Consider the following 23718-nt stretch of genomic DNA (forward strand, 5'->3'; position numbering starts at 1 on the left):
GCTGGGATTAAAGGCGTGTGCCACCACCGCCACGCTCTTGCTATGGCTCTAATAGCTCTGACCCCCGGGCAACTTTATTTATTAACATACAATTAAAATCACATTTCAGTACAAATAAAATACCACCATACTATTCCCCACTTTTCTTCACTAAATAGAGTAAATTTAATGCAACCCTGTATAGCTGTTACTAAGGTTTAACTAACACTGTAAAGAGTACTTATAAAATAATAGACGCCTACAATCAAACCCATACAAGATACAGCTACTGAACCACATCACCACAATGGGCATACTCCTTGACAGACCACAAACTTGAGCTCACACTTACCCATCTTCTGGAGACTTGAGCTCACACTTACCCATCTTCTACAGACTTGAGCTCACACTTACCCATCTTCCTTCTACAGACTTGAGCTCACACTTACCCATCTTCTACAGACTTGAGCTCACACTTACCCATCTTCCTTCTAGAGACTTGAGTTCACACTTACCCATCTTCTACAGACTTGAGCTCACACTTACCCATCTTCTACAGACTTGAGCTCACACTTACCCATCTTCCTTCTACAGACTTGAGCTCACACTTACCCATCTTCTACAGACTTGAGCTCACACTTACCCATCTTCTACAGACTTGAGCTCACACTTACCCATCTTCTACAGACTTGAGCTCACACTTACCCATCTCCTACAGACTTGAGCTCACACTTACCCATCTTCCAGACTTGAGCTCACACTTACCCATCTTCCTTCTAGAGACTTGAGTTCACACTTACCCATCTTCTACAGACTTGAGCTGACTTACCTATCTTCCAACTGTTTCACTTTTCTTTCCCAAGCTCCAGACTTTGTCTTCCTAGCAGCAACTTAAATCATTAGTTCTAAAGAAAAGGAATAGTCAACAAAGAACCTGGGATTACCTTTCATTTTTTGCACTCATTTATATGTGATGCTAAAATAAATTTCTAGTCTCTAAATTGTTATAGGGTGGAAAGAAAAAAATGTACAAAGATTTTGGACGAAGATTACTCATTAAAATGAAAGTAGATTGTCTTTTTCCACAAAACTAACAGGTTGGTATTACTATTTATATGCACAAAATAACCAACTACCCAACAGAAAAACTCAAATTCTAAGTGTATAGTTTAAAAGAATCTCTTTATTAAACCTGATATAGTATCACATTTTAAAGTAAAAGTATGAAAGAGTTCAAGAAGGACTGTCACCAAAAACTGTAATGGGGGAGGGGAATCTTCCTTTTTGATCCCTGAATCCTTTTTTTTTAATTTTACTGTTCTTTATAATAAATGCTAAGGCTCAAGAAAATTCTTTTCACATTCTCCTTTTCCACAAATTTTATCATTTACAGACACTGGTTAGAATCTAGGGCAACTGCTAACACATGCCCTGGGTTTTCCTTCAAACCTTCCCACATTCATTTTCCAAGTCAGACACACTACTGCTGTGCAACAAGGTCACCTAAACTTTTGTTAAATGCGTTTCCTATTAACAAGAGTTAAAATGTAACCTTTGGTAAGTCCTGGATTGAGATGAAAACTATGCACACAAAGCTGTTTTACAATTAGGTCTTAAGTTAGAAAGGGAACACTGTTGTATAAGACATCACAGTTCTTACCTTTCAATTAAAGTACTTCTTAAAAAGCTACATACTTATTTTAAGTTAACATCCCTATGTTGGGTGAAAATTCAGCTTTTAGTTACTATGTAACTTGACAATCCCAGCAAGACAAAGCTGAACCTTACTCTAGTATTAAATAAAAAGCAAAGGTAAGACTGCAAATATTTAACCTAGTAAAAATGAGAATGTGTTCAAGAGCACACTATCTAAAAGCAGGATTGCTATCTGGTCACACATTTTTCATTATACTTCAGAATCCCTAACTGTATAGACTAAATGTAACATTCACATACTACTACAGTTCATGAAAAGAGTATATTCTTTTATTGATTTCTTTTGTTCGTACATCTTGTTTCAACTTTCAATAATAAAATTCAATAAATTTGATTCCTTAATCATAAAAACTTACTGTACATATTATTTACATGTTGCCAAAATCTACAGGCATGACACACATCACAAGGACTTCACTGACACTAAGCATGGGACCATCACAGAGAAGGGAGTAGCTAATTAACATACATTCAAATGGTAAATTATAGATATACACAGTGTGTTTGGCACTGTTGATTAATAATGGAACATTTTCATTGTCAAAAACAGGCATTCTTAAGCCTTAGTCACAATATACCAGAATTTGCTATTCACATTATAATCAGCTTTTAAACTTCAAACATTAACCAGTTTCAAGGAGCAATCTACAATCAGACTTGCGAGTGGAGTTAATCCCTCCAACTTCTTTATATGTTCCATGCCATCTGTGGAGTAGGTTCAACTCGGGGTCTTCCCATTGTGGACCGTGTCAAGAAGAAACAACTTAAAGAGAACACCCTTTAAGACACACGAAGACACTAAGTTCCTTGGGAGCACAAAGGGAGTTTTGATGATATCCACCTTGTGATGATGACCTTGGCAGGAACTGAAGAGTGACCAGTGCTGTTCAAGTTGTAGAGATTGCACTAGCAGTTGACCTCAAGTGAAAAGATTCCTGAATGCCTATATTTAAATTCAAAACCCTTAATTTGCTTAAGCAATTTTTCCTAAGGCCACAACAGATTTGTTTTGTTGTGTTATATTATGGAAGAAAGAAAATGTAGTAACTCAACACTTTACAATTTTGGCTCTATTCCAAAGGGTAATTTGGCAAACTTCATTTTAACAACTTTGAATCCCCTTATTTCAACTAAGCCCAATAAATTTAATTCATTAAAGCTGTGCATACCCCAGAAGGTCTGTATTTATATCTATCAAATTTATGACAGGTGCTCAACTGCCTTAAATTACCCCAACCCCAATGGAGGAATAAAACCAGAGGAACACAGATCACAGTACAGGGAACAGAAAAGGGGAATTCTCTAATAACCTTTAAATACACTGTAGCGCCACACAACATTTTGGCAATAAATTAAGACTTTAAAATTGTGTACAAAAAAACTGAAGTGCAAAGTAATGTCACCGGACCAAAATTCATTTTAATCATTTTATTTCAAGTATATTTTAAAAATCATAAATGGGGTTTGTAATCCAAAGCTGAAACACGGATTCTTCAGAATCTGACAGGCAATTCCAGACCATACTTTCCAAACCCACATTCTTTGCTGTTTTTCAGATTTCTGAGGCCTAACATTTAAACTGCTCTATTCTGGATGTACATGACTCGTGTACACTTGTTGATTGAAGTTTTCTGAAAACTGTCCATCAAATATAAAGAATGCTTTCCATCCAAAGATTATCAGTGGAAAAACATTAAACATCTATCGAGAATTCAATTCTGTCAGAACCAGTGCTGTTCTCTAGAATTCAAGAGAACGTAGAATCAAGTAAATTGTGCTCCCAGACTTTGGTAATACAGGCCTCCATCCTACTTAATCATATGCAAGGTTGTCACTGAGATTTACTGGACAAAGAAAAGCCCAGGAGCACTCAGGGGAGGGGTGGGCTACTTTTGAGGGAAAGAGCTGCCTTAATAACTTCTCTCAAATGTTTATTTGAAATAAAAAGCTAATGGAAACATTTCTTTATAAACGCTTTGGGTACTACAGAACATAGTACTCTTCACACAAGGAAATCAAAACTGTCCTCTTAGAAAATTTTCCATCTTGAAGATGATCATTTATTCACTTTTTTGGTTTTTGACTTGCTAATTCAGTATCTAAATTTTTGTATTCTGTACTTCAATATTGTAAGACTTTTTTTTTTTTTCAAATGATCTTTACAACTCAGACACCAGAGCAATACTCTCAGGTCACACTGCAAATATAATGAAATGAAATGGACGGAAAACTGAGGAGGCTCCCTTTGCTCTGCAGGTGAGCAAACTTTCAACATGTCAACAATCCAGACTCTCCGAATGTCCCTCAAAACAAGAATACTTCCACTAGTAGGTCAATATATTATTCTGAAAAATTAAAGTTTGGTCACTATAAAGACTGAACGAAAACCATCCCCTCCCACCACAAACAACTAAGCCAGCTCTACTCACTGCCTGTACTCCCCACAAAAACAGAGAAGTAGCAGGAGCTGAAGCCTCGACATCTGAAATCTCAGTTCCTAAGCCATGGCCCCTACGTGCCTGAACTGTGTCCTCCTCCACTCTATGTGCTCCATTCTCCAATGTGCCCCATTTATAAATTCATCTCCACACACACACGTGTGCACACACACACACACACACACACACGCACGCACGCACGCATACACTCATTCACTCTCAAGTAAGACACTTTTTTGTGTTTGTTGATAAATTATGAGGAATATGAACTAGGTGTGTACAAGGTTTTATAGGTACTTTGTAAACATCAGAGTCAATTGGGTCCTTTTCTCCAAAAGTCTGAAATCGTATTATGCAAGCAGGAACCACTACTTTCCCAGACGCTGTTCACAAGCTGCATACTGACGAAGGGCGGAGAAAAAGTCCTCATAACTGATGTTTAGGTGAGAAGGCAAAGAGCTGAAAAGGGAACACAAGGAGTGGAGAATTAGATGCTCTGTCCAAAAGGAAGTGAAGGGCAGAAAACGGCCACTTATACGCAGAACAGGCTAAATTTTTTAGTCAGACTCACTTTGAGACAGCTCAAGCAAAACTAGTCACAATTTATTAATGCAAAAACCTATGTTACAGTTAAAAATCTATGTATCAATAATGTACTCAAATGCACTTTAAGAACTCTGCATGGTCACAGTAAAGTCAGGACTGTCAACAGTTTGTGGAAGCCAGGCACTCGCACACAGTAACACAGTAATACAGTGAGCAAGCAATAAATGAATGTGTAACCCACTGCTGCCAACTACTACAGGAGCACTTACACCATGAAGACAGCATAGAGAGGCAGTATGAACACACAACGAGGGTTCCTTTAAGTACGTTACACAGTTTTCAAAAACTGACATGAAAAAGCCCTCCACTTTAAACAGCTTAATAATGAGGTTTCGAAATTCAAAGCAGTAAGGGCCAAACAGAGTCAGATTACAAAAGCCACAATCAGAGTTCCAGTCACATTCAACACACACACACACACACACACACACACACACACACACACACACACCCCCGCTTTACCACAAAAGAGATCCTGACTGACCCTATGGTTCTCTGTCTTTCCTCCATCTGTCAGGTGTGAAGAAGTAGCCAACTTATCCTTCTAATCTTAACATCAAATGAAAATAATGTCTGCTGCCAACCTTGTCTTACCATCTCTATTCAAACAATACTTAATGGTATTCTTCCTAAAATTTGCTTTTTGTCCCCCTTAAAACTCCGACATCCCCTTGTTGGGGGAGGCTGAGGCAGGAATGTAAAATAAATAGATGGAAACAAACAAACAAACAAACAAACCCTCCAGCATCCCTGTCCCCCTGCACGTTCTATCAACGGCCCTATCTCCCGGTCTTCAGCACTGTGGGCACTACCCTCAGTGTCTCAGAGACTGTGAATGCCTCTCAGCGTGCTCAGTGTAGGACTGAGATGCCTTAGCTGACATCATGATGCCTAGTCTGCTAGAGGAAACAAAAATGCAGACAAAATTCAACAAAGTATGCGCACTGGGACGAACGTGTAGACACAGGCACAATGTACAACCTGTCATCTGATCTATTTAATCCTCAACTCTACATTAAAATCCCCATTTTAAAAAGTAACACATTAAACAGGCATGTGGCACACGCCTTTAATCCCAGCACTCCAGAGGCAGGCGGATCTCTGTGAGTTCCAAGGTCAGCCTGCTCTGCAGAGTGAGTTCCAGAACAGCCAGGGCTATAGAGAAACCCTGTCTAAGAAAATATAAAATTAAAACAACAAAACAAACCACCTCTCTTTTATTCTAAATCAGGGGTCAACAAATAATAGTCTGTCGTTGTTTGCTTAATTGTTTTGTTTGTTTGTTAGACAAGGTTTCACTTGGTAGCTCAGACTTGTCCAGAACTCACTATGTAGCCCAGGTTGGCCTTGACCTCCTGTTCCTTCTCCCCAAGTTAACAATTTATTTTTATAAATAACAGCCACACCTCTTTGTTCATGTGCTATCTATGATTATTTAGCTGCACTTGCTGAGTTGGGCAAATTTTAGTTAAGTAGAAAAAGATACTATATAACCTGAAAGACTTAACTAAGGTATTTATTTCCTGGCCATTTTAGGAAGAGTCTACAAACCCTGCTCTTTGTAAATAATCTCATTCCCTTCATTATACTTACCCCAAAATCACAGGTATGGCCCTTCAATTGTCTTTTGACCCTATCTTTTCTCCAACCCAGCTCTAGCCGTAATAGCTAAACAAACCTTCCAAAGTCACCATTTCTGTACCTATAGGTTCAACCTGTTCCCACTCCCCGTCTACGCATTTTGTTATTAAAACCATCCAGACTCGGAAGCCCTGGACCTCCTCTTTCATTCACACTGTCACTCCACAGGGCCAGCTCCCTGCATCTTTAAACATCCTATCTTCTCTTTTGCTTCCCTCCCACTCACTATGCCTCCTACCGTTACTACAATACAAAACTTCTATCACTATCATACGCCTCAGTGGACTCCTACTTTTTCTTTGGAGCAAGGACTCCAGCACTCAGATAATGCTCATTCTCAATCCCCTAAGATAATTAATGTCAATGTCAAACATCTGCACAATCCCATCCTTTACTGCCCACTCAGACTTAAGCTCCTGAGATAAGGCTGAGGTATTGCCATTAGATCTAGCACAGTGCTAGATCAAAGAACAAAACCAATACACATTCAGTTACTTACATGATCTCAGTCAATCTGATTTGCCAGGGAAGAAAGCCTAATGTGCTGTCCACAGGACCAAACTTCAACACTAAATCAGGATCAGGGAAACCATGTGAACCTTGGGAATAAAGACACACATAAAATTGACATGTACCATTTATACACAAACATGACAAGGGCAAAAATCTATCAATTAGGTGGCTTCTTAGGCTTCCTTGTCTGTTCTCTTATCTGTAGCCTTATCTGAATGCTTAATAAACTTTAACAAAAAAAACTTTAATAAAAACAAATCTTAAAAAAAAAAGACAAAAGAATGTTCGCGAGGTGAAGGCAGGTGGATCTCTGTGAGTTTGAGTCCAGCCTGGTCTACACAGTGACACCCTATCTCAAACAAAAACAAAAAGAAAAAAAGGAAGGAAGAATAGTATCTACCTCCTTTCATTCCATGCCCATATTTTATAGCTAAGGAACCTGAAAGACCAATTTCTAGCTAGACAATATAAATGTTTTCAGTGTTCCCTAGAGCTCAAGCAGCCTTAAAGAGAAACCTCTGTGGGCTCCCACACCCAGTAAGCTAAGACCTTTGAGGTTTGTTTAAGTTTAATGCATTAGTACTTCAATACTCTTTAGTCTTTGTTGGGTAGTGGTATGTTCTGTGGATATAACTCATTTGATCCACTCACCAGTTGCTAGACATTTTGTTTGTAGTTTTTGATAATACTGCTGTGACCACCTGCGTGCCTGTCTTTGTGTGGGTATGTCGTGGGACGGTCTTTCTGTATGCTGTGAATATGTGTTGCTTTCATTGGTTGATAAATAAAGTTGATTTAGCCTATAGCCAGGCAGAATGTAGCTAGGTGGGAAAGCCAAACGGAATACAGGGAGAAAGAAGGGAGGAGTCGAGACAGATGCCACCCAGCTGCCCAAAGAACAAGATGCCATCAGGCGGGTAACACCAAGGCCATGTGGCAAAATATAGATTAATAGAAATGGGAATGATGGTGTTCAGAGTGCTTGGTAATATCCTATCAGTTAATGAAGTTTAAAACCTACATTAAAGAGTGTAAGAGCAAGAGGATGAGAGCATCTGTTGTGAGAGTGTGTCTCTAGTAATGTGAGAAGCTACACCCACATAGTCTCAACAATACATCTGCCTGAACATGAGCCAAACAAGGACAACAACAGACATGCTGAAGCACACAGGGGAAGGCCGATGAGCTCAACCCTACACCAAGAACTACGGGCCAAGAAGGACCGCTGAGAGGAGAAACGGTCTTCCCTGGGGATAAGCACGCCAACTGCTTATCCAGTACCAACGGTCAGCCCTGAAAACATGCACATCAGTAACATTGCACAGCTGAGCAGGTCATGTTTAGGAGAGGGGCGTTGTAACAACAATGGGAGGGGTATGTGTAACAACAATTGATGCAAAACCCCATGAATTTAAAAGAGAATGTGGAGGGATAACACGGCGGATTTAGAGAGAGGAAAGGGGAGGGGGAAATAGTAATCTCAAAAAATGAAAGAAATAATTTTTTTGAAGTCTGTAAACATTTTCATTATAAATTAACAAACCCTGCAGCTCCTTGGCTCACCACTTCAATAACTCCCCAGTGTGCTGCCTGAAGGCCATCTATAGGCCACCCCAGGCTACCATTTAGGACATATCCATAAATTCCTCTCTAATTGGGCTTCAAAATGTCCAAGAAATGGCCACTATCTCAGTAACTCTGATGAAATAGTCCTACAATGTCTGCTACTCCCTGAGCCCAAACAGTTAACCAGTGACAGAAAGTAAGAGGTGAGCAGTCAACAAAAGTAGGTAGCAAGTTTGGGCAGAAGACCAGAATCAAGAGCTAAGTGAATAACTGAGGCAGAAAATGCATGATTAGTACGTAAGGGAAATAACATTCTATGGTAATGAATGAAATATCAATGTCTTGATATCATCACATGGTTACAGAAGCCATCAATGAACATTAATTTGTTAGAAAGATTGTCTTTTTTTAAAATGTTAAAGATAATGCTAGTAAGAAGAACCATGGTTAGAGCAAAAGGTTCCTAAAGAGACTCCAAAGCGAAAAAACTAACCAAAGACTTTCACCAGCAGAATGGTGAGGTGGAGGTGGAGGGGTGTGTGTGTGTGTGTGTGTGTGTGTGTGTGTGTGTGTTTGTGTGTGTGTGTGTGTCCGCTCGCACGCACGCGCTCACTTACGTGTAGTGCTGTATTTTAGTAAAATACAGCACACACAATGGTTTCTCTGCATAGCAAACAGAGTGAATACAAAAAGGAGGCATGGATAAAAGGCTGTATAACAAAAGCCCAGACTAAAAAGGGACAAGCAGTGGCGGAGGGACAGAAAAGAGTGACAGCACACTGAAATCCGTCTTCCAGGACGACACATTAAAGAGAAAAGTTCCTCAAAAACCCCTCCTTGACCCAGCAAGATGGTCAGTGGGGAAAGGTGCCTGCCAGCAAGCCTGGTGACTATTCACACTCACTCAGTGGAGAAGAGAAGCACTTCCAGACAGCTATCCTGACAGCTGCCCAGGTGCCCAGGTGCCCACACACACACTCAATGCATCTTATTAAATCTTCATGTTAAGTACAAGGATAAGTTCCATAGCGTGAAATCGTTTTCACATGTGGGTCATTAACTGTCAGAACTGTAAGGGGTACAGCAATAAAAGCCTCCCCCCAAAACGGTGTCTCACATTTAGCCCTGGCTGGCTAGCCTGGACCACAAAGATCTGTCTGCCTCTGCCTCCTGAATGCTGGGATTAAAGGCATGAGCCACCAGGCCTGGTAAATCAGATTGTATAGAATGAAAAGAACCGAAATATTCTCTTTCCTCTGTGTCTCTGGGAGACACAATGGGAAACATTCCTGACTTACTAAGTAAGCCGTCTAGCAGATCTACATCCAAATCTGTGGGTCTCCTCTGCTGCTGAGCTACTAACTGGCAAAAGTCCTGGGCAGCTCTCACAATATCCGCTTTTCCATCTTCTGGGGACAGCACCTTCACTGCTGAAGGGCAATTTACAACTAGAGAAAAAACAGACAGGACAATATTTAAAACACACTCTTCCATATTTACTTCAAAATCAGTTTTATGAAGCAAGTTCAGACCAAAATAAAGATACAACTGTGGTAAGCAGGAACCAGTCAAACCCTTCAGTGTCAGCATCCAAACACACCTGCTCAGATTCTCTGAGAGGGGCCATGCACCCCAGGTCACAGTGGTGCCTATTTTTATATACCACCTTCTCCAAATCCTAAAAGTAGCTTTGCATATAGTGAGTAAACCCTCTATCTACAAGAGGCTAGCTACAATTTTTGCTTATCTAAAAATGCCATCAACGCTCACAGTCAATTTAGTAGTAACATAAAAGAAAACTTCAGACAAAGGAAACTATGCTTCAGTGGAGTGTGAGTGCACTGTGCATAAGCCGATCCGACTCTGGAAGCTGCTTTAGAACTGTTAAGATTCTACAAAACTGACAACAATGCAGAGGCCGGACTTACTCTTTTCTATCACCCTACAGAAAAACCAGTTCTGCATCAATTTATGCACTCACTAAATTTACTATTACAATTGTATCTGTTCTTGGGCTTCTCTGTTCACAGGGCATACAATCTGTGTAGTTAAATAAACTCTTTAACATGGATTCATTTCTATGTCAACTGCTATTGTATCATTTTCTGAATATTATCTTCTAGCAAGATAACTGATAAGAAGGACTAACAGAGCAAAATAAATTATGAATGTGACAGAATCTGCCCTGAAACACAAACACACTTTTCCAATGGTCATGTGCACAACTGCCCACACTCACTTACCTTGATCGTCTTTGTCGTTACTATTTGCAAACTCTGGTGAGTATTTGGAACAATCTAGGCCCAAAAGTTCCTGCTGTTGTTTTAAAATTTCATCCATCAATCTGGAATTATTTCTCTTGAAAATACCTTAAAAAGAAAGGTATGAGCAAATAGATCACAACCCAGGTTAGGTGATATTCTTCAATGACTAGTGGATGTTTGCTGTGGATACAATACTAGACTTAAAACTGGATCCATTTCAAATAAAGCAGTAATGACTAGTCTCAAACTAGATCTAACAGGGAAACACGACAGCAGAGCTGGTTAATAAGGAGTCTGGCTTTAGGCTCAGTCAGAAACAGCTTAGCTACTTGGAAGCAATGTGAACGTGTGAATACGACAGACTAAGACCCGAGAAGGAATTTTAAGAGACCCATTCCCTGAAGCCTTTCTTCACATCTAAGAGACTGAAATCCAGTGTCCCAAAAGGGCTGGTCTAAGAATGTCTTTACTCCTGACTCCCAATCGAACATCTTTTCTCTACAGATACATGAAATGCTACTGCCTCAATTTGATTTGTTTTATAAGAGAAAGCAGTATAAATTATGCACAAAGTAAAGAATAAAATAAGAGCAAAACTGTTGGGAGGCCCTGCTGGTCAGAGGTTGCAGCCTACCATAGGCTGGCAGCTTTCCCTAAGCTGGGTAGCATGGAGGACTTCTGCCTCCCCTGCTGCAGTGAGACTTCCTGTTCTCTACCTGCCTTTATCTGGAGCCTCTCCCTAGGCCCAGAGGACTGACCTTCTCTGAAAGCTGTCTCTAAGCCTGGATGCCTGATTTATCTCTATCGTGACCCTTGGCACAGTTCCCCCACTAGAAGTCTTTCTTTCCTCCTGCTGACACCTGGTAACTAAGACTTGAACTAGGAGCTTTGCTGTAGGACTAACTCAGCCTTATGATAGGAGCCTGCCACTTAAAGCAAATTAGGGTTTGTCCCCAGGCCTCCCAATCCCACATATTCCCTATATTCTGGAATAAAGCTGAGCTGATTTGCCAAAGTCACCTCCCAGAGGGCTATCTCCGTCATATCCACAGCCATCTGAAACCAGTTTCCTGCTTCTGCTCCCTCTTCCCTCACGAACCAAGGCAGTCAATGATCCAGAGGAAGAAGCAGAACCACACAAGACTTAGAAAATTTAAACCCAAGTACAAAAATACAATGTTTTTTGATATTCTAATCATGCACAGAAGTTAAGGTTAGTGACCACCACATCCCTTAGAGGAAAAAAAAGAAAACTATGTAGCACGCATCTAATGATCTAACTTAAAAAGAAGAGGAGGAGGTGAGGAGAAGGGGAGGAGACAGGAAGAGAAGAGAGAGGATCAGCTGCATGCAAATACCAAGCTGGACTCATCCACATAACAGTAGTGTGGTGATGTGAACGAAAATGGCCCCCACAGGCTCATAGGGAGTGGCATTATTTGAAAGGATTAGGACATGTGCCCTTGTTGGAGTGGGTGTGGCCTTGTCAGAAGAAGTGTGTCACTGGAGTGGACTTCGAGGTTTCAGAAGCTCAAGCCAAGCCCAGTGGCTCACTTGCCTTCCTGCCTTCTGTCAACCCAGATGGAGAACTCCCAGCTACCTCTCCAGTAGCTTGTCTGCCACCCTATCCTTTACATGAACTTCAATGGCCTGTGCCTGTACAATTCTTCCAAGTCTTTACAGGGCAGCTAAACTGTCATTTCCTTCCCAAGACCTTCCCAGTGTCCCATTCTTCACCCAATTAACAAGGACTGTGTTCAAATCCCTTAATAAACTTAATATCACACTTTTTAAAGTAGCATTAACTTAACCAACCACCTCCACCATGTATTCTTTCCTGTGAATTTCTGGTTTGTTCATCTCTTTCCCCCAAGTCTCCTTTCATATAACAGGAGTTCAATGTTTACTTAATAAACTGAATTATCAGTGCACAAAGTGCCAACTAACACCACCTGAAGGGACATGAATGGAAAGTTTACTTTCCAGGAACCTCTCACAATACATGCAGACACTTCCTGATTGCATGCAGAATTTACAAGGCAGAATGGTCGATCCAGACTCGCAGAAAGACAGCCTTGCTCTAGGCTAAGCTGGGCAGAGAACTGCTGAAATATAAACTATATATAGTTTCTGTCTGAGGCTTGCATGAAACAGGTTATGAGGAAAATTAATCCCTAGTGCTGTACAGCTGACCCCCATAGCTGATCACACTCTATGGCTTCATTTCATCCATAAAGTATATGAGTATTACTAGTTGACAATTCTCTTTGGCAATCAAAGTCTACACATGCGTCACATGATACATAAGAAAGGCAGTAAGACAGAAGGCTGGCCTTGACTCACATAATTTCTCAAGTAACAGCACAGAGCACGTGGAAATTTTTTTCTCATTTCATAATCCTCCCTATTTGCCTTCTACAACCTAAACTGACTGATCCAAGAGTGTTGGAATGAAAAAGAGGGTGGGCACTCATAACCACTTGGATTTAACCAATTTAAGGAAAACCCATCTGAAAACACAATTTTGAGAAAGCAGAATATAGTACTGCAATTTAACCATTTATTTTAAGCCAGACCCAGTGGTGCATGACTATAATCCCAGCATTTAGGAAGTTATGGCACAAGGACTAAGAATTCAAGACCAGCCTGAGTTACACAGTAAGATGACACCACCAACCGGAGAGAGAGAGAGAGAGAGAGAGAGAGAGAGAGAACTTCTCCTATCCTTTAATGAAGAGGAAATAGATGGATTTGGGGTGGTCAAACAATTGTCCTTAGGAGTTGAAGGATTTGATCTGAAATCTAAATCTAAATTATTCAGTATTCATTATCCCTGGTGCTGGGTGCGCTTGATGGAGGGGTGCACCTGCCATGTTTAGGCAAGTTGGAGGACAACTTGGTGGAGATGTTTTCCACACTGAAATGGTTCTGGAGATGCAACTTGGGTTGTCAGGTGTAGCAGCAATCCCATTTAGCTGCTGGGCTGTCTTGAAAGCCAACAAGTATTAACTTTTGAAAAACCTAGGACATAGCATGTGGTGGTTTGAATGAACATGTCCCACATAGGCTCATGTATTTGAACACATGGTCCTCAACCGGTGGCACTGTTTGAGAACACTTCAGAGGTGTGGTCTTGCTGAAGGAAGTATGTCACACAGTATTATCACAGCAACAGAGAATTATCACAGCCACAGAAGTAATTAATTATTTTTCCGTAGTTTTTTAAAGGCTTGAGAAGGTTCACAGGGCAAACAAGTATTTGTTGTGAGATATTTGTTTACACTGTGTGAAGATGTGCTATTGTGATTTGTTTAATAAAAAGCTGAGTGGCCAATAGCTAGGCAGGAGAGAATAGGCAGGACTTCCAGGCAGAGAGAGGAACTTGGGATGAATCCAGGCATGTGAGAGATGCCAGCAAGACACAGAGGGAGTCGGAAATACAGAATGAAGAAAAGGTAAAAAGCCACGTGGCAGAATATAGATTAAAAGAAACAGGTCAATTTATAAGAGCTAGTTGGGGGGGTTGGGGATTTAGCTCAGTGGTAGAGCACTTGCCTAGCAAGCGCAAGCCCTGGGTTCGGTCCTCAGCTCCAGAAAAAAAAAAAAAAAAGAGCTGGTTGGGAACAAGCCTAAGCTAAGGCCAAGCTTTCATAATTAATAATAAGTCTCCGTGTCATTATTGGGGAGCTGACGGTCCCAAAGGAAGTCTAACTACAAGTGTTCTTACAGAGTCATCTAGGACTCAAATTTTATGCTAGGAAAGCTGAATCTCAGAAAAAACAGGTGACTGTGTGTGTGTGTTTCTTGGTAAAATGAACTATGAACTTTGGGAGCCAAATGCGTGTCTTTTTATATTCTAAGTAACTGTGGTATTAAAAACTAAGTACAGAGTTTAGACAACAACAGAATGTTCCCTGACCTTCCACCATGACACACTGGAATGTTCCTCCCCTTACCCATCCAAACACAACTGTTCTGCTTTTGGATGTGCCCCGGTGCATGTGTACACACAGCACTCCTGGAACACACGGAAGCAGCTCTTTTGTGCTGCTCTGTCACTGATACAAAATGTATCCGTCCTTGCTCCCGGCTCATGAATATCTCAATTTTGGTATTTTACCAAAAATGTTTTGGCTGATTTTGTTCAGATCTCAAAGTAGAGAAGCTGGTATTTCTGGGACTGGATAATGTAGTTCAGAGGTAGAGCACTTGCCTAGCATGCTCTACAGCCCTGGGTTCGAATCCCAGCACCACACATCAATCAACCAATAAATCAGGATTTCCTCAGCTGATGGCTATCACAGAGATAGCTCTGATGTATATTCTCTCAGCATTCAGAGTTCATCTTATTAAGGAAAGATGAGTACCACTCTGAGCAGTAACTGGAAAATGGAAAGAGGGACTGTCCCAGCTGACTTAATTATCATTTTGACACAGCCAAGAGTCACTTGAGAAGTCTCAACTGAGGGGTCACCCTGTGGACATGGCTGTGGGAAACTGTCTTGATTGTTAATAGATACAGGCAGTGGCTGACACCATTCCCTAAGCAGTGGTCCTGGGTTCTAAGAAGGTAGCTAAGCATGAGCTGTGATAGAGCCACCAAGCAGTGTTCTCCTTGGTTTCTGTTTGAGTTCCTGCCTAGACTTCCCCAATGGTGGACTGTGAAACTGTACGTATAAGCCAAATAAACTCTTTCCTCCCCTGAGCTGCTTTTGGTCAGAATGCTTTATTACAGCAACAGAGATAAAACTGGAACATGGATATTAAGTGAGACTAGAGACATTGAAAAAAACTCAACATGAGGAGGCCCATTACTCCTGGTAGTGAACTTAGCATTCTAAGTACCGTAGGAATCTACTAGAGGGTTTTATTCAGAGTTTGAATGATGTTATTTAAAAATAAAACAGATGACAGCCAGGCAAGGTTGTGTACACCTACCTATAACATTAGGACTGGGATGCAGAAAGATCCTGAGTTCAAGGCCAACCTAGGCAACATAGTGAGTTCAAGGTTAGCCTGAGCTAGAGTGAGATACTTTCTCAGAAAAACTAAGAGCTAAAAACTTGGCTCAGTGGTAGAGTATTCACAGGCCCTGTATTTAACCTCAACCCATGCTGCCACAGAAAATTACTTTGCTGGTAGGTGAAGAATGAATTGTAGAGGGGCCAGAATCTAAATAAAGACTAATGGGGGGCTAGTGTAGTAACACAAGTGAAAGATGACGGCCCCTGAAATCTGGGCAGGGCAAATAACACCAATACAAGTGGGACATTTCAGACATACTCCATATGAGACTAAAAGCCTGATGGCAGACTACAACTTCAACAGAATGGAAGAAAATATTCAGTTGATGGAGAAAAATATGAGACGGCAGATTTGGGGGGATATTCAAGAGCAATGTTTTGGACATGTAATATTGGAGACACAAAATCTGAAGTTATGAAGCAATGGGGGCTAGAGGTACAAACTGCATGTCAACACACAGTAATGCTGAAAATCACCTGACACAGCACTCAGTTGCCCATATTCCATTTACCCAGCTGTTCATGGCCATGTGGAGGTGAAAGGCAGAACTGCATATAGCTCACATTTAAAGGGAAACAAAAGAGAAGCCAGGCATGAGACGCAGTAGGTATAGATGTGCATCGAGAAATCCAAGCAAACATGGCGCCACAGAAACCAGGAACAGCAACATTCCAAACAGAATTCAGTCCACCAATCTACCCATTACACACAGTTCTCAGGCTCCTTGGGGGTCTTCTAAAATCTCTGCTCTGAGACATCAATAACATTCCAGGATCATGTTCAGGTCTCAACATTCAGCCCACCCATACACCCAAGCATGTGAACACTAAGCAATAAGCCACGACATAAGCACCTTACCAAATGAAGAGAATCAGGGAACAACAAGTTTAAACAAGTATTCATTCAACAAATCTTGCCTGTACTTCCTAAAGGTTCTTTTAAAACTCATGTGAAATGTATAATCAAACCTATAAAATGACGTTTAAAAGAGACATTTAACAGAAAATTTTTTACAGTTGTTCCTTCTGTAGAAGCAGACCTTTTAAGAAACATCTAGCAAAAAGGACCCACAGGACAAAGAAAAACAACACTATAATAGTCTCTCCCAGCTACCCACTCCTCCAAGCTACGCAATTCAAGCACTATTTCCTTATATACAATGCCTTCCATTTGATCGCATTTTTTTTTTTATCAACTAGAGACCTAAGTAAACTACCTGTTGGCTACCTTCATTTAACCTCTGTAACACACAACTATCACGCTACTAGAGGGGAGTCTTTGGAGAAGAAAACATGTACTTAGTAGTACAATTTTTTTTTTTTTTTTTTTTTTGGTTTTTCGAGACAGGGTTTCTCTGTGTAGCTTTGCGCCTTTCCTGGAACTCGCTTTGGAGACCAGGCTGGCCTCGAACTCACAGAGATCCGCCTGGCTCTGCCTCCCGAGTGCTGGGATTAAAGGCGTGCGCCACCAATTATTTTAAATGAAGAAAAAACAAACTAAAATTTTATGTGACTACTACAATCATAAACACAAACCCTGGTAAGTCATTAAACTATTTTATTTTAATGGAGAGCCTCGGGACACCTCCCAGATCAACAATTATGCTAGAACATTAACATACTGTAGCAAGGAAACCAACGGGCACTGACGGCTTCTTGTAATGGCTCTATGACCCCCAACGCAAGTATGTAAGTTGAAGAAGACACACAGACTTTCTCAGTCCCAGCTGCACGTTTGATGTGATTTAATTTGTCTGTCTTTCATCAACATCGGGGACTGAGCACAGGGCTTCACACACATGAGGCAAGAACTCCCCCACCCCACCCCACCCCACCCCACCCCACCCCACCCCACCCCCGCAACACCTCCAGCTAAAGTTGCATGTTCTGAAAACAAGAATGCCTTCATAGCTCCGCTTATCTGACAAACGGTTCATGGAGAGCATGTGCTCCATAGTTGAAGTGCAGTGATTAAACAGGTGTCCAATAGCTAGGGTGACCATTTAGATGAGATAAGGAAAACTACCTGCCTTAAATGCTTCTCAGGAGGTTTCTAGCACCTGTATGTCAGTGCCATGATACCATAACCTGAAGATGATACAATATAGTCAGTCCATAAAGTGACTACTGTCTGTTATCTAAATGATGACAATAACCTAACAGTTCTAAGAACAAAAGTTTTTAAATAAAATGTGGTTCAAATTCTAGACCTGGTTCCTTAGGGGATATGTATCCTGGCTTTTTGATTCTCTGTTTCTTGAGCTGGAAATCCTTTAGAATTACTGCATTTTTGTATAGCATGTACCACACAGTAAGAATTGAACAAAGGGAATAGCGGGATGGTCCAGCCAGAGAGGCACTGTCTTGGAGCCCAGAGTCCTGAGTTCAATCCCCCTGGGCCTCACAAGGAGGAAGAAGAGAATCAACTCCTGCAGCTTGTTCTCTGACCTCCATGAATGTGCTGTGACACACACACCTCCATACCAAATAGCTAAATATTTTCTTCAAGAATTTAACAACAACAAAAAAAAAATCGTTACTACTAAAATTGAATAGATGGGGCTGAAGGGATAGCTCAGTAGTAAAAGCATGTCCTGCTGCTGCAGAGGACCCAAGTTCCCTTTCCAGCACCAACACAAGGTAGCTCACAGCTGCCTGTTCCTCTGCCTTCAGGGGTCTAATGCCCTCTTCTGGCCTCCAAGAACACCTCCACTTAAGGAGCACACATACTAATTAAAAATAATAAACCTTTTCTTAAAAGGCTTAATTCATAGATCTAGCACTATGGTTTAATAGAAGAGGACTGAGAACAAAATCATTCCTCGCATCCAAAAACAAAGCAGAACAGAACCTCTCAAAGCAAGACAGGGATGAAATAACTCAAAGAGCCTACCCAAGGAGGTGGGGCTGGCTGGCTGCTCTAAGAATCCATGATAGACTGGGCGGTGGTGGCACACGCCTTTGATCCCAGCACTTGGGAGGCAAAGCCAGGCAGATCTCTGTGAGTTCGAGGCGAGCCTGGTCTACAGAGAGAGATCCAGGATAGGAACCAAAAAAACTACACAGAGAAACCCTGTCTCCAAAAAAAAAAAAAAAAAAAAAAAAAAAATCAATGATAGGATTTTGGTAGATTCCTTTGCTAGAAAAAGGAGACTAGGACATCGCAGGATGGTGAGATAAATGCAGAATTTCAGGAAAGAGTGAAGAGCAGGGACACAGGTTCTCTTCCATGAGTTTCTAGACAAGGGAACAGAACCACTCCAGATACACTATTTAGTACATCAAATACAATCATGCATGCATTTGGACTTTCAATACATCTGACACCTCTGTAATTCAACATAAGGAGAACAATCATTATTAAGAGTTATACCAGGGCTGGCGAGATGGCTCAGGGGTTAAGAGCACTGGCTGCTCTTCCAGAGGAGCAGGGTTCAATTCCCAGCACCCACATGGCAGCTCACAACTGTCTGTAACTCCTATTCTAGGGGATCCGACACCCTCACACAGACATACATGCAGGCAAATACCAATGCACATAAAATACAAATAAATAAATACTTTTTTTAAAAAAAGAGTTATATACCTCCTGCTAGTATCTATGTCATAGGTCAAACTAGAACAGACCTAAGTTTACTTTCCTGGATTCTAGGTTTCACTCTTGGGAAACAAAAGCTGCAACTCAGTTCCTTAGGCTTGTGTCAATTCCTAATAAATGAATACAGCAGAAATTAATCATAATCAAAAAAAGTTTACAAGTATAATAAAAAAGTACAAGGGCTTAACTGAGTAGCTCAGTGCTACAGTGCTCAACTTGCCAAAGGCCCAGAGTTTGATCCCCAGAACCACCAAAAACTAACATATATAAAGCATCTTTGAAATATGTTTTGTTGTGGCTATGGGGTGAACCTACAGTCCCAGCTTTAGGGAAGCTGACACCCAATCACCTGAGTCCACAGATTCGGGCAGCAAAGGAAGAGCTCATTAAATTAAAAAAAAAAAAAATCAAAACAAGCCAGGTTTGGACACAAGCCTGCCTGTAACCCCAGCACTAGAGAAACTGAGGCAAGAGAACCTTAAGTTGAAGGCCAGCCTACCAAGATCCTGCCTCTCTCTACATAAGCAAGCAAGCCAGACCATCAGTTCACAGGAAAAGACACTTCAAAGTATGTAAATATCTACGGGTATTTCAAGGACTAAAAACCATGTAAAACCCATCATAATCAGAATGAATGTTATTTAAATACAGATTTGAGGTTGAAGAGATGTAGAAGAGGGGAAAATTAAATCAACAAGCTTGTCTCCAAGGTGGCTGCTATCAACTCCCCTCCACTCTATCTTGAGGCACACACAGGCCATTTTCCCCACCGATGAGAGGTAAAATCCACTTCCTTCACTCAAGACAGATGTGTGACTGACTGCTTAAGCTAGGTCCTAAAGCCTGGCAGCTTTGGTCTGACTCTGGGTACACCTGATCTGGAGGCATCTGATAATTTTGAGGCCTGTATTATATAAGGAAGCCCATGGTAGTCATGTGGGATCCATAAGCAGACAGATAACCATCTCCTCTCTATTCCAGCCCTTACAAACCAGGCACAAGCGGACGACACACAATGACAGCCTTTATGCCCCTGCCAGTTATCTGACTGCAAGCTATGTAAGTGACCCCACGGAAAATTGCACAACTGAACTGAGTGAACACGTAATTATTTTAAAACACTGAACTTTGGGATAGATTTCTACAAAACCACATAAGCAAAACAGCTGCCTAAGCATTCATCTTCCCTTCTTTTCCAACATTCTGCTAAGGAAACTTACCTGTTCTACTCACTGTTCCCAAGGCTCCAGTCAATGCTATTGTTTAAGTGAAATCTTATCAAAATAAACCAAAGAGGTGGCATTTCCAGTTCACATACAGGGGCAGGAGAGTGCTCAAGTCCTATCTGCTTTTGCTAGTTCCAACGCAAATGTCACTTTCCCTCTTCCTAGAGCCACATGGTGGTAACAGCACCTCTAAGGGAATTTCCCCCTTTCTCTCCCTGAAGTCTTTCACACTCAGTTGTCATTTGTGATTTATTTATCAGCCTGCATTATGTACAGCAGGCATCCCTCCTTGAATGTTATACCACTTCTTACACTTACTTCTTCATTTTCAGACCTCTACAGCAAGGCAGGTATCAGTGAATGTAGCATTTATGTACATGTCAATACACATAAATTTTTCTAAGTATACAGAAACAAGCTTAAATAGAAGCATACTGGAGGAAATAGAATAAAGTTTACATATCTTTATCTATCCAAAAGTTTGACTTGGTCAAACTTGGTCACCCAATTTAAAACTCTCTCTTCCTTCATCATTGCCTTTCAGCTACCCTCCCCTCTGCCCTGTCTTATTTTTCCTCATTATGCTTCTAAAACTATCTCTTTTCTAACACATTAATAGAGGATGCCAGGCTTTCACTAAAATCTTAGGTTTTGTTTTCATTTACTCCTGCATGCTCATGCCTGGAAAGGCATGGTATTTACATATAACCCAACTATGGCTTGCTGAATGAACAAATCAGTCAAAAGCCAGAAAGTAAATTGAAGATCTCTTATTCAAACTATGAAATTATCGCTTAAAAATGCTTTTATAGGAGCACATAGAATCCCTGAAGCCCATTCAGTAAAACTGTTCCTTCAGTCTCTGCTGGGTTCTCATCAAAACTTGGTTCAGTTGACTCCTTCTCATTACCAACCATTTTCTCTCCAAGAGCACATGACACAGGACCTGAGTCACATCAGAAACGCACTAACAGGAATTGCAGGAACAAGGAAGTGCGATGGCAGTGTAATCTCTGCTTGGACGCAGTCGTGTCCAACGACTTGGCATATAGCTTTTCCTTCCTACCGGATATAAGTCAACGCACATTGCTTAATGGCTTTAATTTCCATTTTTTTTTATTGCCAAATTATATCCCACACTACTGACTGCACTGGTTTAGGCAAGGACTGTGTCACGTAACAGTCTCCTGACTTCTACTGGTCTCTTGAGTCTTTAGCAAGTTCTGTACTGTCAGTCTCTGGATATATTAAGCTTTACCCCCTATAGGGCACATCATCATCTCAGATGGCAGGTTCCCATGGAACAAAACTCCTTGGTAGCTAGGAGAACGATGATAAGGCAGTCAGTGATTACTACTTACCCTAGCCAAACCCTGCACTTAAATATCTAGCTGATAGAGATTTAAAGGTAAAACTCAAGTGGCTTCTGTAGAGCACACAGGCTATTTATTGAACCAAGGATAAAACAGTCGTTTTTCTTTCCTGAATATCAACCCTCCTAACTCATCCTTATCACCACATCCTCAAGGAAATACCACTGCACTTAGGACTGACTGAAACTCAAGCCTGACATTTGGGAGCCTCCCTCACTCACTCTCCCCTATTCTTCAAGGCCCTGCTCAAATTTCATCTCCTCTCCACCAACTCTCAAGTTCCTCTGTTCAGAATTTCTCTCCTTTCTAGCAGTAACTCTACTCCCCAAACGTCATCCATCACCTAGTGTGTGCCTTTCCCGTCGCCAGCCCGAGAGCACACAAGATGCAGGCAGGATTCCGAGGAACACATCTGGCCGGGTGCTTTAGTCTTGTTGCCATGAAGTTAAGTGTTGAATTTGGTACTTAACAGGGCTATGGTGAAATTCATTGCCTCGATCAGAACTTACAGAAGACAACTGCAGTATTGTACTGGCCACTGAGGATAAATGATCACAGGCTTCGGAGAGAGCGGGGCAGCATCGTGTTCTGGGCCTATCTGAACTCTCACATGCTTTTCAGAAACTCAATTCGAATGCCATCTAACTCCAAGAGCTCGAGCATCTGGAAAACCTACGATTTGGCTCATGTGTAAGTCCTCCACTGACCCGTCGTACTTAAGATGAATGCATTGAACCCCTTTCAAGAGACACTCTGAAGAACGCATAGACTGGTTACAATGATTTCCCCATTACTACTTTGGTGACCTTGGGCAAATCGGTTTATGGTTTTGAATGTTTGAATGTCGGCTCCCTCTTTTGTGAAGCAAAGCCAAATAGATACCGTCTACCTCAATGGAATATAACCAGTATTTTTTTTTTGAATGTTAAAAAATACACAACCAAATCCAAAGACTTGGTCAACGTTCAATAAAACTCATCTCCCTTCCTCGAAAGCGCCGGCACTGTGATTTAGACTTAAGGGCCCAGAGCCACCTAAACTCGCAGGGCCTGGAGGGCGGCGGCCTCGCAAGGCGACCGGGAGCCAACCAGTCAGACGTGTAGTCCTGGGACTCGGAAAGCGCCCCTGTCACACCCCACCTTCCCTCCCACCCCCATCCCCGCCCCGTCCTCACCTTGGTGGTCGTAGACGCTAATGTAGGAGATCCCCACGGCCATACACCACACCACGAGGCTCGCGATGTCCGAGAAGCTGGGCTCCTGCTCCTCCTCCTCGGTGATCACCAGGCCCATGTGCACCGGCAGCTTCTGCAGGGACCGGCCGTCCGCGCGCCAGCGCAGCCGGGGGTGGGTGGCGGCCGGCCCGGGCCCCCCGCGAGGGTGCCGGGGATGACGCCGGTTCCTGCCGACGGCCGGGGGCTTGCGGAGCGTGAAGCCGAGCGGCGCTAGGACCGCGGCGGAGGCGGCGCGGCAGCAGCGCCGCCAGATCCAGTGCCAGGTGCCGAAGCGAACGCGGAGCCAGGAGGCGAGCGCGCGCTGCAGGCAGAGCAGCGCGTGCAGCACCCGCCACACCAGCTCGTACAGCCCCGTCATACTCCTGTGGCGCTCGGGCACCGTCTCCTCCCTCCGGCCCACACCCGCGGCGCGACGGGAGCGGGGGGAGAGTCTTATCCGCCCCAGCGGCCGGCGCGGGCCATCGCTCCGCGTCCCCCCACCCCCCGCGCCCGAGCCCCTCGCCACTGCCAACACCTCACCTAGCCCCCGCCGCCATCTTC

The 23718-nt window shown here is 42.2% G+C and overlaps 1 protein-coding gene across 1 annotated transcript; it reads right to left on the minus strand.

Moving 5' to 3' along the window:
• Nucleotides 1-1943: 1943 nt before the first annotated feature.
• Nus1 (NUS1 dehydrodolichyl diphosphate synthase subunit) lies at nucleotides 1944-23718 on the minus strand. The gene is made up of 5 exons (XM_052751338.1): nucleotides 23119-23718; nucleotides 10703-10828; nucleotides 9758-9907; nucleotides 6880-6979; nucleotides 1944-4592 (listed from the first exon to the last, which is right to left on the minus strand). Exons 1-5 carry the CDS (start codon nucleotides 23534-23536, stop codon nucleotides 4502-4504), a joined length of 885 nt encoding a protein of 294 aa, XP_052607298.1. The 5' UTR covers nucleotides 23537-23718; the 3' UTR covers nucleotides 1944-4501.

This window comes from Peromyscus californicus, unplaced genomic scaffold (assembly GCF_007827085.1).
Source record: "Peromyscus californicus insignis strain IS unplaced genomic scaffold, ASM782708v3 Scaffold_22__1_contigs__length_63687245, whole genome shotgun sequence".
NCBI classification, from domain to species: domain Eukaryota; kingdom Metazoa; phylum Chordata; class Mammalia; order Rodentia; family Cricetidae; genus Peromyscus; species Peromyscus californicus.

Excerpts from the sequence above, each read along its gene's own strand:
- Nus1 (XM_052751338.1), bottom strand. The coding sequence starts at position 23,536 with ATGACGGGGCTGTACGAGCTGGTGTGGCGGGTGCTGCACGCGCTGCTC. Across the intron at positions 6,980-9,757 it reads TCTGCTAGACGGCTTACTTA|GTTCACATGGTTTCCCTGAT; the intron begins GTAAGTCAGGAA and ends TTTATTCCCAAG. Across the intron at positions 4,593-6,879 it reads ATCAGATTGACTGAGATCAT|CTCTTTGCCTTCTCACCTAA; the intron begins GTAAGTAACTGA and ends TTCCCTTTTCAG.